At 42.5% G+C, this 15,297-nt stretch overlaps 1 protein-coding gene across 7 annotated transcripts in view; it reads left to right on the forward strand.

Moving 5' to 3' along the window:
• TSNARE1 (t-SNARE domain containing 1) overlaps positions 1 to 15,297 on the forward strand; it is a 472,834-nt gene that overhangs the window by 283,171 nt on the left and 174,366 nt on the right. For all 7 annotated transcript variants that reach the window (XM_063405835.1, XM_063406108.1, XM_063405746.1 and 4 more), the window contains one exon: positions 8,622 to 8,704. In XM_063405835.1, the coding sequence (XP_063261905.1) occupies positions 8,622 to 8,704 (83 nt within the window). The remainder of the gene's footprint in view (positions 1 to 8,621; positions 8,705 to 15,297) is intronic.

Here is a 15,297-nt window from a genome sequence, read left to right on the forward strand (position 1 = left end):
TTGGAGGTGATAGCAACGGCAACAATCACTCCTTTCCATACTCATAGATGCCCACTCAACTGAATTGTAACTTTCCCAACAGTCTGAAACATTCCCAGTATTTCCCACTGATCACCTCTATTTTATATGTACAAGTTTGTGCTTTGATTGGTGGTACTGGGATATGGATGCAAACTTCCCTGCAATCAGATTTGTGACTGGTGTTAGGGAGAAGAGAATCCTTAAATCCTCACTTTCTCTGAAGAAAGTGTCAACAGCACAGCTACCAATATTTGTATTGGAACCTGATAAAAGCAAGTGCATGTTTGGCCAGTTTGTAGAATTCTGTTTGTCTTGTAAGTGAGAATAAAGTTGACCTGAATAGGAGTTAGTGCTCTTATTTTTCTTTGCCAATGGCAAAAGGAAATTATCTGTGTTTTAGAAAAGCTGTTTCTCCATGTTACCTGTGTATGGAACCTTAACAGTTATGCCAGAATAACACTCAAAACCTACATCCCTTATCTAAACTGCTCTAATTCAGCTTCCACCACTTCTGTCGCTGTTTACAGCTCCACTGCATTTCACAAAGCCACAAGGAAAGACCCACATTGTTCTGAAAACATCTTACACTTTTAAAAGCAGCACATTTCTGACTCTTTTGAGTAGTTTTGGAACCAAGCTTTGTGCATCTGTAACCTTCTCAACTCCCTAAAATGAGAAAAGATCCCAAGCTCACACAGTGGCCCCGTTTTAATATTGCAAGAGCAACAACACAGGAAGGAATTTACCAGTTCTCTACCTCTTTGTTCAGAATGAATGTACACAAATCTATCTTTGCACAGAAAATGTCACTGGCTGAAAGAATCATGGAATCATAGGACAATTTGGGTTGGAAAGGACCCTAAAGATCACTTCCAACCCCCCTGCCATGGGCAGGGACACCTTCCACTATCCCAGGTTGCTCCAAGCCCTGCCCAACCTGTCCTTGGACATTTCCAGGGATGGGGCAGCCACAGCTTCCCTGGGAAATCTGTGCCAGGCCCTCGCCACCCTCACAGGGAAGAATTTCTTCCTACAAAACGTATTCTATTTTAGGTTTAATCCATTCCCTCCTGTTCTGTCTCTTCAGGCTCTTGTAAATAATCTCTCTCAATCTTTCTTGCAGGCTCCTCTCAGGTACTTGAAGGCCACTATTAGGTCACCAAAACCCCTTCTCTTTTCCCGTTTGAACAGTTCCAACTGGCTCAGCCTTTCCTCTTAGGAGAAGTGCTCCATCCCTCTAATTAACTTGGTGGCCTCCTCAGAGCAGATCAATGTCCTACTGTGTCAAGACTTCCTCAAACTTTATTTTTAGACCAATACTTATCTCGACTTAGATGTTGGTGCTGCTTAGCTTTCACTTCACTCTTGAAGTCTGAACTTTTTATATGTAAAAATAACTGGGTGAAAAAAAATCTTAACATGATCTGAAGTCGATGCTCCCTCACTTAACAAACATCTCTGCCTGGTATCTGTCAGGCTGGAGCCCAGAGATCTGGAAAAAGAAGTAAAGACCTGACAGCTGTTGGTTTCCTTCACTCAGGAGGAAGTTCTTGATGGGCCAATGTGTTCAGTCCTTGAGTGATGCTGCCATTCACTGAAGTGCCACATTTTCACTGGTTGCCTAGTGATGGTAACAATAGCTATAAACTTCCTTCAAAGGAAAAGATATTTGCATGAATGCAAATGGGTTGCTTATGTTGGAAGTTTTGAAATACAGGGAGGGTTTTTCAGTTTTGTGTTTTTTGTTTGTTTGTTTTTTCCTGTGAAATCCAGTCCACTTTGTTGTCTTTTTGACCTGAAGGCTGGTTTGACACATAAACACTGTCAAGAGGGCCCATCAGCACGTCCTCCTCCAGTCTGGCTGCCTGGGTGGCACAGCCAAGGCTCTGTTGTCAGACTGCAAACTGAGCTGGGAAATCTTTCCGCTGGAGTTTTAACTGGTTTTTAACTAAACCCTCCTGAGTTATGTGCCTCAGTAGGGACATCTGCAGAAAATGAACACATCTTGAGAACGGTCCCCAAATACCTCAATGTAGCAGCTTTAATATCTCTGATCAGTTGAATGTGGCCTGCAAAGTCTCTCATTTGGTTGAGATTCCTAAGTAAGCTCAGAGGAGGCTGTTATGGGAATGTGTACAATTATGTTCTTATTGGTTCCTGATGGATTGGGAAATCTTCTCTTGACTGTGTTGCTTTCAGGCACTTGATAAGACCCAGATTTATGTGTCAGTACAGAGCACAGCCCACGAAGGAGGGGTACATTGGGGTGTTCCTGAATCTATTCCACTTCCCATTCACTTCCCAAGAAACTTCCCTTGTCTTTGTTCACCTTTAGTGCACGCCCTGTCATCAGTTGTGTTTCTGCTAACCCTAACAAAGCTTCATTGCAAACCACCCAGCTGCTGAAATTGTATTGTGGTGTTATCCTTAATTGCCTTGTAGGCAACAATTTGAAGGTCGTGGTCAGTGGGTCACTGGTTCAGCCTTCCCAGAGAAGCTGTGGCTGTTCCACCCCTGCAAGAGTTCCAGGCCAGGTTGGATGGGGCTTGGAGCAACCTGGGATGGTGGAAGGTGTCCCATGGCAGAGAGTTAGAATGAGATGATAGTTAAGGTATCCTCTAAGCCAAATCTTTCTGTGATTCTATGATGTGTTTTATACCACTCACCTTTCCCTGTTTATCTGGAGTGGAGCAGGAGTGGCCTCCACTGAACGCCTCTCTGGACAGGGCTGGACAGGCTCAGTTTCACATGAAAACCACTGCTTGGTGACCTCTGCTGTGACAAAGCTCTTGGAGCCAGGGGTGGGCTACTGTGATCTCTGACAGACTCATTCTGCTCCAGATAACAAACATGAAAATGGCAGGAGCTTTTGTGTTTGTCTCCTCCTCCTGCTCTCTGTGAGTGTGATTTTTTGTGTCATCCCTTTACGACTCTCTCATTTAGCCCTGGTGCTGGCGGTGCTGCTAAGACAGCACATGCTGCTTTACAAGGAGAAGAGTGATGGGGCACTCCACACTTGCACATTTCCTAACGCCTAAAGATTTGTCTGCTGTGTTTGTTTCTGTGTTTGACCCTCATAATGTGATTGGGCTGGTATAATTACAGTTAATGAGCCAGCTAATTTTGTACAAGAAGCAAGGCTCTTCCTTCCACGAGGTTTATTGCCACCCGTAGGATTCTTCTCACATCAATTTATCCAAAGCAGATTTTGGGAAGTTAGAACTGCCGTGGTCTCAGCTTCTGCTAATGCTGCAGTTGAGCAGTGAATTTCAGAAAGGCAGAAGCTGCTCAGGTGGGTGGTTTATTTTTGCTGGGAGGTGCAATTCTCTGCCAGACAGACTGTTTGGGAAACATGGCTTGAGCAGTTTAAGTAAATCAAAGGAGCCATGTAAAGCAAGAGATCACACAAGCTGTAAATATCAGTGACCTTACTTGGTGAATAAAATATATGATCTTTCCAAGACAGCAGGCAGAAATAAAATATATTTATTTCTATGAATCCACACCCCCACCAACCTTATTATTCTGGTGACAAACTCAGATTGGAACGTCTTTCACCAGCAATAGGACTTGATAACTCAGCTGTGTGATGGAAAGTGAGTTTTGTGTTAATGATAGACAATAACGGACTTGTGAAAAATGCTGCATGCAAATGAAATTAAGGGATTTATCCAAACTGCTTCAATTCACAAATTGGATTTGGAAAAAAAAATAAATAAATCTTTGCTTCTTTTTTTATTTGTAAATTTAAAGAAACATATTTTATTTTTCTGTAACTTGGATGCCTCACAGAATAGGAAAAAATAAAAAAGTGTTGAGTGTAAATCACAAGGAAAAGGTTTCCCAGAGAAGTTATGGACTCCCCATCCCTGGAGGAGTTCAAGGCCAGGTTGGACAGGGCTTGAGGCAACCTGGAACTGTGGAAGGTGTCCCTGCCCATGGCAGCAACAAGGTGATTTTAAGGCCCCTTCCAATCCAAAGCATTCCACGATGCTCTGATTCTATGAAAAGAAAGGGCGTGCTACAGGAAATTATCTGGAATTTCCTATTCAAAGCTATTTGAGCTGTTTTGCTCTGTAAATTACTTTCAGAGATTATTTTGTGAATTAAAAAAATCTCACACACCCACAAATTACTTCACAAAAAAGCTCCTTGTTGAAATAACTTTTTTTAATCGGAAAAAGAAGTAAATAGGGGAAAAAAATCAGGTGTGTTGCCATGATATAATATCCTCACATGGGCTAATTTTGTGGGTTTAAAGGCAGAGCCTTGGATTGATTATCCCAGGCCGTCTGAGAGCATCCTATGGGATTAAGGACGGCTTGGGTGGGTGACTGAGAGTGTGCAGTGGTCGCTGGGTCCAGAACGTGCACCCTCATCACACTCTTCATAGGCTGACCCTTCTTCTGTGGCAAACATCAGGAATCTGAGGCTGCTTGTCTCTATAAGAAAGAAAAATAAATTGCTTTGCAGATGCCAAAGTGATAATAGTCCTGCACTCTGCCATTTAGCACCGAGCAGATGGTAGGAGGTGCCTTATTCTCTGACAGGACGCGTTGTTTTCCAACAGATACACGCAGGAAAATGTTTGAATTTTAAATCCCCCAGGGAGATCTATCCTGGCAGGCATGGCAAACCTCTGCCAGGGCAGTACCATTTTGCAGCACATCCATATGCAGCACATACTTGACATTTCCAAGATGCATCTCAAGGACAGTATAAATCATTCAGGAGAAAAAGTGCTGTGAATTTATGCTGGTGTTCGGCCGCTGCCCTGTAGCCACTTTTATTCATTCATACCGAGGGGTTTGGGCTGCTGGAAAACCAAGAAGAAAACCAACAAGAAGAGCTGGGTATGACATTTTAGGGTACTTTAAATATTCTTGCCTGGAAAATGGTGCTGGCTGGTTGTTCAGTGCCTCAGTCCTTACCTCTGAGGGTTGTGAGCTGTTCTGTGGAAGAGTTAGAGCTCTGCTAAAATCAGATAGGAAGGTAGGTTCTATCTGCCTCTTTTTGGAAGCAATAACCACAGCTCCTGATGACTCACAGTGCTGAAAATTGTATTTTCTTGCACCAATCAAAGCCAGTGTGACCCATTTAGCCTGAATTTAACATATGAGCACGATTATTTTATAAATCCTCTCATGTGCAGAATTTATAACTCGATGTTTACATTGAAGTTTGCAAATTACTAACCCTGAGCCATTTTAAACTTTTCTCTGGAAGAATTGTCATAGTTTTCCTTCCCTTTAACATCCACAGTTCTGTCTTCACTAAGCCTGAGGGTCTTTTGTTCATGGAATGACACTCACTTAAAACTTTCCAAGTGCATGGCAATTCGAATGGGCAAAATTCATGTTCATGCTGAAAGCAATTTCCCTCCAAACTTGGCTTTTAATTAGGAAAAAACCCTCTATGCATTACCAAAATACTCTTTTTTTTTTCCTTCTTCTTTTTATTGTGCCTCTCAGTATGCTATATTGATTATTTTTAGCCAGAAGTTGTAGCGATAAAAGAGGGTTAAGCTTATTAAAGTGCTAAAAATAAAATCATACTATGAAAACCTGAAGGGGCCCATTTTGGTTACTGCCAAGTGGGAGCATTTAAAAATCCTCATTCACGAGTTCACTTTCCTGTCTTTCAAATGGTTTAGCTGAAATTCTGCCTTGTGAAACCAATCCACTGTTGCTGCTGTAAAAATTCAGGTCATGTGAGTGATTCCTTGGTAGATTGGGGCAAAACCCCACTCCAGCCACTGTCAATCCAGTGATTTCCCATATAAGGCTCCTGTTGGTCATTAGAAAGGCTTGATCTCAGGACGCAGATAAATAGCTGGAATTGAAAGATACCTCTCGGGGTCATCATTATTTCCATCTCTGTGTGACAAATGTGTCATAAAATCATAAAAAATTGAATCTAAAGCCCGGCTAGCTGTATCATCTTCCCTACTCCTATGTGTAAGACTCTGTTTTAGATTAAAAATTATAAATATTTTCCCAATTCTCTGATGTATTTGGCTGCAAACACCATCTGCTTTGGTGCAGCCCTGTCCCTGAGTTTATCAAAATGTCGACAGCATCCCCTTGGGATTTTTGTGTTCAAATTGTACAGTAACTTTGTCACCAGAGTCTGAGGGCAGGAAGTTATCAGGGGGTTCAGATTCTTTGAGAAATTCCAGACCCAGGGCTGGATTATCTCACCTGCTTGGGAACAAACTCGCTGTCCCTTCATCCCAAAGCCAAAGGGAAAGGAAAAGCCAGATCCCTCCTGCAGGTTTTTCAGCCTACTGAGGACTCTGCCCTTGTCTCTCCATCCCCATGTGAGGTATCTTGGCAAGGAGCCTGAAAGTGGCCAAGGTGAGGCTGTGAACCACCACTTGTTCAGCAAAGATCCACTGAAATGTCTGTCTGTGACATTCATCACTGATTTATTAACATCGTTGAATAATTGCTTATTTCTTTGTGTCTTGAGCCAAATTCTCTTTCCTCTCCTTGCTTTCCTGTGTTAATCAACAGAAATATCTGCTTAAATTGCTTTACACATTTATGGCTCATTATTGTAGAGTTTTAGAACTGGTTTGGTGGGGAGGTTTGTTTGTTTTAGTTTCCCCCCTGTGCCTCAGGATTACAAGTTGCTCCAGAAAAATAGAATTTAAATGGGAGCTTTATTTATTCCAAGGCTGGCATTCCCCCAGTGGGAGAAGAAGGAAGCAGAAACAGTTCCACCAGCTCCCTCTGTGACATCCCAGCCACTCATCCAGGACATGTAGCACACATCCTTCCTACCTGGGAAAGCCTGTGCTGGGAAAAACAGAGATGCTGTTTGCAAAATCAATGCCTGAGGGGTGGCTCCCCCATCCCACACCAAGGGGTGTTCACAGTGTTTAATTTTATCTAACGAAGCCAAATCTCCTCAGGCCTCCCTGAGGGCAGCACAAAGTGTTGGGTTCCTCTGGAGGGCCTTTTAAGGGAGCTAAATTAAGCTGCTTCTGTGATTTCCTTCTTCCCCAGGAGAAGTACAGACAGATTACTCATGTTTTAGAAGGATATATTTAACACATTTCTCCTCTGTAGCTCCTCTCTGCCTAAATGATTAATTTTCTGAGGCCAATTGGTCTTTAAGTGATGTTGAGCAGTGAAAGGTGTCTGCACTAAGATCCCAAGAAACTTTATCCACGAGCAATTAAATTACAATGTAATGTACAATTACATTGATTAGGCAGTTGGGGTTTTACTCTTTTTCTCATTTGTTTGGGTTTTTTTTTCCTTTTCATTGCTTTTTTAGAAATGTATTTTATTTTGAGTTATTACTAAAAGTGCATAATTACATTAACAGACTTTAAGACTGTTTCATTCAAAACTGGCAAAATCTGAAAGCAACCGCTTTCCACAAATTATCTGCAAACCCTCATTTCTTTGTCCACCACAAAAGAGGTGAGATTAATTCCTGCTCTTTCCTTAAAACTTTAAAGAATAAATTACTTGAGTCTTTTGTGGCATGTCTTAATCCAACTCCTGATATTATTAATTGAAGAATTTCCATTGGTTTTATTAAGGATTAGAGAAATCCCTGGAGCCTCATGCTCCAATTTCTACCTGAGGCTGAGTTCTCCTGATGGAGTCCAGGCACTCTGTGGTTTATTTTGTGATCAAAACCACCCATTTGATCAAGAAACAGACCAAGGGCACATCCTCTTCCCCTGTGAGCAGAAATTACTGGCCACACATCTCTTGGGGGACAAGCTGGTCAAGATTTTCAGGATTTCTGCTGGAAATACAAAGCCTTTTTTGCAGGCTTTATGCCATATCTGTCTTGCTTTCTAAGTACAGTCAGGAGTCAAAAAGTTAATGTTTGTTTTTGATGGAAGTGGGGACCTGCCAGCTGTGATGGGTGGCTGATAATCTTTCTTTTCCAGTCTCATTTTGATTCCTTATGGTTCCCCAGGGCCAAACATAGCAATGTAGGGTGAGATTCTTCTCCCTTAATTGTTGATTCCAGCAATTTGTCTCAATCTGAGCCATTTTACAGACCTCCACTGCAGCTTGGAAATGTGGTCCAGGAGTTTGGCTTGTGGTTTGTTTAATCTGATCAGCTCCTGGGGAGTGGGAGGAATTGCACGCTGTGGATTTACTCTTCGTGATTCTGTCTGAGATGATTTGATCAAGAACAGACACCTGGGCATGGCCAATAACCCACAAGGACCCACAAGAATCTTACCCCTGAGGTCTAATAACGAGATAATTTCAGGTGCCATGTCCCTTCTATCATGTAATCCAGTAAATGTATCAGTCTTGAGCAATTTTCCATTGAATTCCCTGTGACTCTTCCCATTGATTTCAGAGGGAATGGGAAGTGAGGCAACCTCCATCCTGTCAGGGAGCACATGGAGAGCTGTCAGTCATCCTGCCTGGGACTGATGGGTGGGATGTTCATCAAAATGGGTGTTGGTCCTACTTCCCTGCAGAATTACAGGTCACAAACAAGAGGCTGCTCCTCTCTTTATGCCCATGAGTAAACTGCTGAAATGCTGTTGCTGTAAAACCTTTCTAGTTTTTTGTTTGTTTGTTTGTACCCTGTAATTTTCTTCTTTTAATTTGCAGATAGCATTGAAGCCAACATTGAGACCTCTTCTTCCAACGTAGAATCAGCCAATGAGCAGTTGGCAAAAGCAAGTCAGCACCAAGTAAGTGGGACTAAAAAAATCCTACAAATGCTTTCAGTGATGGTATTTACAGTAAACAAAACACCTGGCAGCTGTGAACCACTGGATTTGTGCTACCTGGAAAGATGATAAAGCATATTCTAAGTAAGAACTAAACTTTTACATATATATAAATATATATATATATATATATATATATATATATATTATTAGATTAGCATAGCACAGACAATTTGCTTTAGAGTAGTCATTAAGAGATCTGCATATTAAACAGACATTTCCCAGTAGGAAAGTCAACAATTAGCTGCTGTTGTTCTTGGAAAGACACCATAAAAAGCACATCATTTAAGTGCATATGTGCTTCTGTTTGGTGTGTTTCCCTATAATCAGGCAACAGTACTTTAAGAAAACAACTCGAGTTGTCAAACAGCATGATGTGGTTGGTGAATAATGGCTGTGGTGGTGGTGTTCAGCAGTTTTCAAAGGCAATTTGAGGGAATTTTTTGTGAATTGGTTTTTTTTCCTTTATTGGAGCAAGAATAAAACATAAACACACACATACACTCACAAACATTAATCTTTTTGAAAACAGCTTGCCCAGGGAAAACCCTTTGATGGTTACAGTTAACACTTTCTAGGGATGAAGGGAGGTGAGGGAATGAACAAATAAAAAATTGTTATCAACTGCATTGCAAATGACAGAAGAAAAACCTGCTAGTTTTCTTTTTTCCTCAAGCATAAATTGGTGATTTGACAAAATGTAGCTGAGGTCCATGAGAGCACATGGTGCCTGTTAGTTGGTCCTTGGACAGAGTGAACTCTGGAGCTCTGGGGCAAACCTCCAGGCCAAAGGAGTGAGACTCACAGGCATTTTACTCTGATGGAGTGATGTGAGTTGGAAATGATCTGTAGCTCATTTTCTGGTGAAACACATTGTCGCAGTTTTGGGTAATAAGAGTGTGTTTAGTAGAACTTTGATATTGGAGAAAATAACTGCTGTCTTCAGCCACGTTTGGGGTTTTAATGTATATATATTCAAGACAATGTGTGTCGCCCTGCATGTAATCCTGCATTCACTTTGAAAATAACTTGTTACATACCACATGAAGTCTAAAATGAATCTGGAATGGATTTAATACTTGACCTGACTGCAGAGCTGATTGCAAAGCTGCAAATGAGTTAATGATGACTTTGGCTAAGAAGGTCGAAGAGGAGTCAGGCAGAAAATGAATGCAGCACAGTCTAAAGGCTCTGCTTTCTCCACCTAGCAGGAGCTGCTGAAACAGCCTGCCCAGACAGGAGGCCCTTTTTTCCTCAGATATGTTCATCAGGATAAAGAAATAGCCAGTTTTCGTGAGGTAACTCCTGCCAAGGGCATAAATATGAACTGATGGGCGTACATGAGAAAAGAGTCTCTCTTGTGCTTGAAACAAGCCCATAATGACAAATATCACTTACAAAAGTTTGGCTGCTAAAGGAAATTGCAATCCAGATCTCCCATGGAGCACAGGGAGCTATCCTGTGCCCTACTGGATGTGGATCACCAGAAAAATACGTGTAAACCCAGCTCACTGTCTGTGAGCATGAACAGAAAATGAGCTGAATTTTTGTCAGTTCCTTTGCTGGCTGCTGGCCTGGGGCTGGTCAAGTTACAAGTGACGCCTCATGTGTTATGTGCCACGATATCTGCTCATCTTACACCCAAAGGGACACTGTCCCCATGATGGGACTGATCCCACGGCCCCCAGGGATGCTGCAGGGAGGAGCATTGGTGCTCCTTGCACACATTTGGGTGATGCAGTGTGAGCCCAGCTCATCCTTCCGGGTGGTTTGCCTGGTTTTGGATGCTTTGGAAATATCTGGGATGGGTTTGGGAGAGTGACCAGCCAGATGGCCCTGTGGGTGGACTGCTTTTGAGGGACCTGCCAGAGCTTTACATGCTCTAAATTCCATCTGTGTTGCTCAGGGATCAAAGGCACAAACTGATTCTTAAATCTTACTGTGCAGTTTTCCTTCTCGTGTTAAACTGCTAATTCATGAGTGTGTTGGCTTGTTACTTATGTTACAGTGTGATTATCCTGTAAATGCAGACTGGCTTGCAAACATTTCTTATTTATTGCTGTTTATATGTATATAAATGTGTGTGTGTGTATGCAGTATTTTTATTAGTCAGTGTAGTGTTTTTATTAGTCCATCAACAAATGTATACATAAATTGAGAAATCAGAAATGTCAACACTGCTGAAACATTCGAGTTTAAGACCTTCTGAAGAACTTAATGGAGGGATTTCTGTCAGGAATAATGATTCAGTGGCTGGTTCTTTAGCACAATATTTGCATGTAACCCAGGCAGTCACTTCAACAATACAGCTTGGAGAACCAGTCCCAACCTGCACATTAACATCACAAAGAACCGGTAAATAGTTTTTCCTTAGCTACTACAAAATAAGACATTTAGGTTCCCTGAAATGATAGAAATGTTAAAAAAAATGTAAATATCTTCACAATGAGCTCCTTTGTCTGCATTTTAAATGTGGTAAGGTGCTCCTTCCTCTTGAGATATGTGTGCTAACAGCAGATTTTATTACTTTGAGTGAATTCTCATGTGCCCCATCTAAACTCTAAAAGATTAGTGGGAACTGTCAGATCTTCAGGATATATATATATATATGTAAGCATATTTTTTTTCTTTCATTTCAAATAATAATTGGAAAATAATTGTTTCTGCTTAAACTTATTTTTACTACAAGTCACAGTTAAGCTAGGCTAGTGCATTATCTGTGGGAACACAGGGTCAAAATGCAGATGAAAGCAATAAGAGTTGAATATTGATACAAAAAGGAGGCTTTTTTTCCATATGAAAACGCTGTTGTTCACAGAAATATGACAATATTTCTTTTTTAGGAAAAAAGTAAAAGTAAATGTTAAAAAAGCGCTTTTACTTCAGTAAAAGTAAAAAAAAAAAAAAAAAACAACACTTTTTTATCCTACTTTCACTAGAAAATCTGAGTTTAAAAAATGACTGAGAGGCAAACAAATCTGGCAAGGAGAAGCCAGTAGATGTTATTTCCTACACTGGTCTTGCTTCACTGCCTTTCCTTTCAGTGGGGGTCTCCTTTCTCCTTGGCCTCAAGCAGGAATGGTGACTCCTGCCATTCATATCCACAGCCCAGATTTGCCTCTTGAAATTTCCTTGTCCCTGCCCCCAGAGAAAAGGATTCATCCCACCCATCTCAAACACCAGTTTTAACTTGGGTCAAATTGCTGTCTGGAAGAGAGGGATTTATTGGAGCAGATATGGGTGTGTTTGGTGGTGATGTGCATTTAAGTGTCTAAACCTCCTCTCTGTGATTCATGAGGAGAAATTGCTTTCAGCACAGCTTGTCTCATCTCACAAGAGATGTCTGATATTGGTAGATCTGGTGGCTGCCTCTTAGGACAAGTTTCTTCTCTCATTTGTCCATTAAATTGAGATTGTATCAATTATACCACAAATATTTCAATGGAAAATTGATCCCATGCTTACCACCTGTCTCTTTATTGGGAAAAAGGGAATATCTGTACACCCAACCTGCCCTTGAGGTTAGTTTAGGTGAGCTGGACATCACACTTACCTAAATGAGTGGAGATGAGCATTTTTACTCTGCTCACTTCGCTCAGAGCTTCCTGCAGGTGGATTGAGAGGAAGGAAAAGAAACCAGCACAGACTCCACAGGTACACATGAAACCAGTTGCTCTTTTTTTCTTATGCAAAGTTTGGCCTAAGTTCAGCTTGCCCTCTCTGGCTGAAGGACTCTCTGTGCTGACTGCTGAAGCAAATTTCTTTTGGAAGAGCTGCTTTTGTTGCTCTGATTAATGCTGGTTGCTTTCCTTCCCTGTATCCCCTGTGGAAGTCAAGCTAATTTGGGTTCACTGGCATGGCAAAAGCAAACAGCAGTGCAGTGACCCACCTGTAGTCTGAGAAAAATGAGGATTTTTCCAGTAAAGAAGCAATTCCTGGGTCTGGCTTTCACAGGAACACAGAGGAGCACTTTGAGGGCTGGAGCTCTGAGGAAAAAACACCTCATAAATCAGGGGTATTTGGAGAGATCTCATTGCCTGGGGACAACTGATAAAGGGACTCTCTTCAACTTTCACCCAAATAACTCATTAGTATTTTAAAAACAAAAGAAAATTTGAGTTTCAAAAACCACCTTCTCAGAGTCTTCAAAACTTTTGTCATGGTAGCCTCTCAAAGCACTTGTTGCTTATAAATATTGTGACAATGAAGATCATCTTTTCCTCTTCACTATGAGTACGCCCTAAGATCTTGCTTTTGCTGCCACTAAATAATTTTAACCTTTGTTTTACAATTAAGAGCCAACTGGCATCATGATTGCACCCTGACATTCAGCAGTCATCCAGCAGCTGCAAGGCCATGGAGGGACCAGTGTGGTTGGATTATCTTGATGCAAATTGAGGCTATTTCCCCTTAACCTATCACTTTTTACCTGGGAGAAGAGACTGCCCCCCACCTGGATACCCCTTCCTTTCAGAGCTGTAGAGAGCAAGAAGGTTCTCCCTGATCTTCCTTTTCTCCAGGCTGAGCCCCACCCCAGCTCCCTCAGCTGCATAATCTGGATCCCTCCCTTCAAGAAGGGTAATGAGGTGATGGAACATGTTCAGAGAAGGGGAACAGAGCTGGGGAAGGATGTGGATGAGAAATGGCTGAAGGAGAATTTCTGCATGGGAGGGGTTGTCAAGCACTGGAATGGGCTGTCCAGGGAGGTGTGGAATCACCATCCCTAGAGATGTTCAAGAAATGACTGGGTGTGGCACTTAGATGACAAGGTGGCCATCAGTCAAGGGTTGGATTTGATGGGCTTAGAGCTCTTCTCCACCCTAAATAACTCTGTAATTCTGTGATTCTGTGATATCCTAGGACAAGAAAAGCCTGGGTGCTCCTATGGCATGTTTGGGACAGAGATGTAACATCACTGTACTGCAAACTCTGTGATGCAGCACAAACAATCAGCCTCGTGTTGCTGTTTGTCCGTGTCTGTCACCACGAGGAGGGTGGCTGGGTTTGCAGCTCCTCTGGGTAATTAGCTCTTGGAAGTTTCATTTAGGGGATTACAGAGCTATTCTTTCCCCTGGCAGCTCCTGCCTGTGAAAGTGATGGCAGCTGAATTAAAGCTGCAGTAGGAACTCGAGGCTCTGTAAGGACTCCAAGCAAAAGCCATTACTGAAGTCACTGTTTAATTACATGACTGAGCCTTAATCCTCCTCCTCAGCAGAAGGAAGAAACTTTGCCACCATACAGAGCCTTCATGGTTCTGCACCATGAACTCCAGTTAGGAAAAGAAGTCCTGCACAAACTGCTTGAATCTCTCAAAACAATTTGCAGACCCTCTCCACTTTCTGTCTCTCAGTCCACAGCAACACATTCACACCAGGTCAGGTCAGGAACCTCTGCCTGGATTTCTCACTCAGTCTGAATTTCTTCAGCTTCAAAGCAATTTCTCCCCCATAGCACTTGTTTTAATTCCATCCCTTCCCTCTCCCATCAAGCCATATTTTTTTCATTCTTGCTGCCAGTTGCAGCCTCCCAGTCCTCCCCTGCTGAAGCATGGCTGCCAGCACCACTGCTGCCTCAAGCATTCCATTCCCTTCTAATGATCCCAGTAATCTGCTAGCCCAGGTTGCTCAAAACCTCCCACATATGGATCTTTGCCTTTAATTCCTGTCAGATGTGCCCCAACTGGTCTGAATTGCTACAGAGCCTTGAAGCAAATCCTTGCTGCTGCAGGCCTGCCCCTTCCTTCAGGCTCCTTTTGTCTTGGCAGCATGGTCTGGGCAGGAAGCAGAGCTGTCTGGGGCAGTGCTTTCAATGATTAAATTGAATCACAGAATCATTTAGTTTGGACAATGCTGCTAAGATTATCCAGTCCAACCGTGCACCCAGCACTGCCAGTTCCACCACTAAACCATGGCCACATCTTGATTTTTTTAAAATACCTCCAGGGATGGTCACTCCACCAATTCTTTGGGCAGCCTGTCCCAGTGGATAACAACCCTTTCAGTGAAGGTTTTCCTAATATCTGATCTAAACCTCCCCTGGCACAACTTGGGGCCATTTCCCCTTAACCTGTCACTTTTTACCTGGGAGAAAAGACTGACACTGACCTGGACACCCCTTCCTGTCAGGGAGCTTTAGGGAGCAAGAAGGTCCTCCCTGAGCCTCCTTTTCTCCAGGCTGAGCCCCCCAAGCTCCCTCAGCTGCTCCTCACCAGACTCGTGCTCCAGCCCCTTCACCAGCAGCAGTCGGCCGGGATAAAACCTCTGCCTCCTTTTTCCCTTGCTCACTGGCTCCCCATGAACAGCAGGCTGAGTTTTCAGGTTTTTAGAGTGCCTCATTTTGAAGCAGATTCTGTCTTTGCCTGCTTTTTCACTGTGTTTTAATGCAGCCATTTACGGAACAGCTGCTTTCTGTGGGAAGCGGTGTTCGAGTCAGCGCCAGTCCGTGTGATAAATGAACTGTGTGAACGCAGCAACTTAACCTCAGCAAGGTCTGAGCCACAACATTTATTCAAAACTCTCTTTGTTTTCTGTAAATAATGGATCTGTGTGATCAAA

Source organism: Prinia subflava, chromosome 1 (assembly GCF_021018805.1).
Source record: "Prinia subflava isolate CZ2003 ecotype Zambia chromosome 1, Cam_Psub_1.2, whole genome shotgun sequence".
Lineage (NCBI taxonomy): Eukaryota > Metazoa > Chordata > Aves > Passeriformes > Cisticolidae > Prinia > Prinia subflava.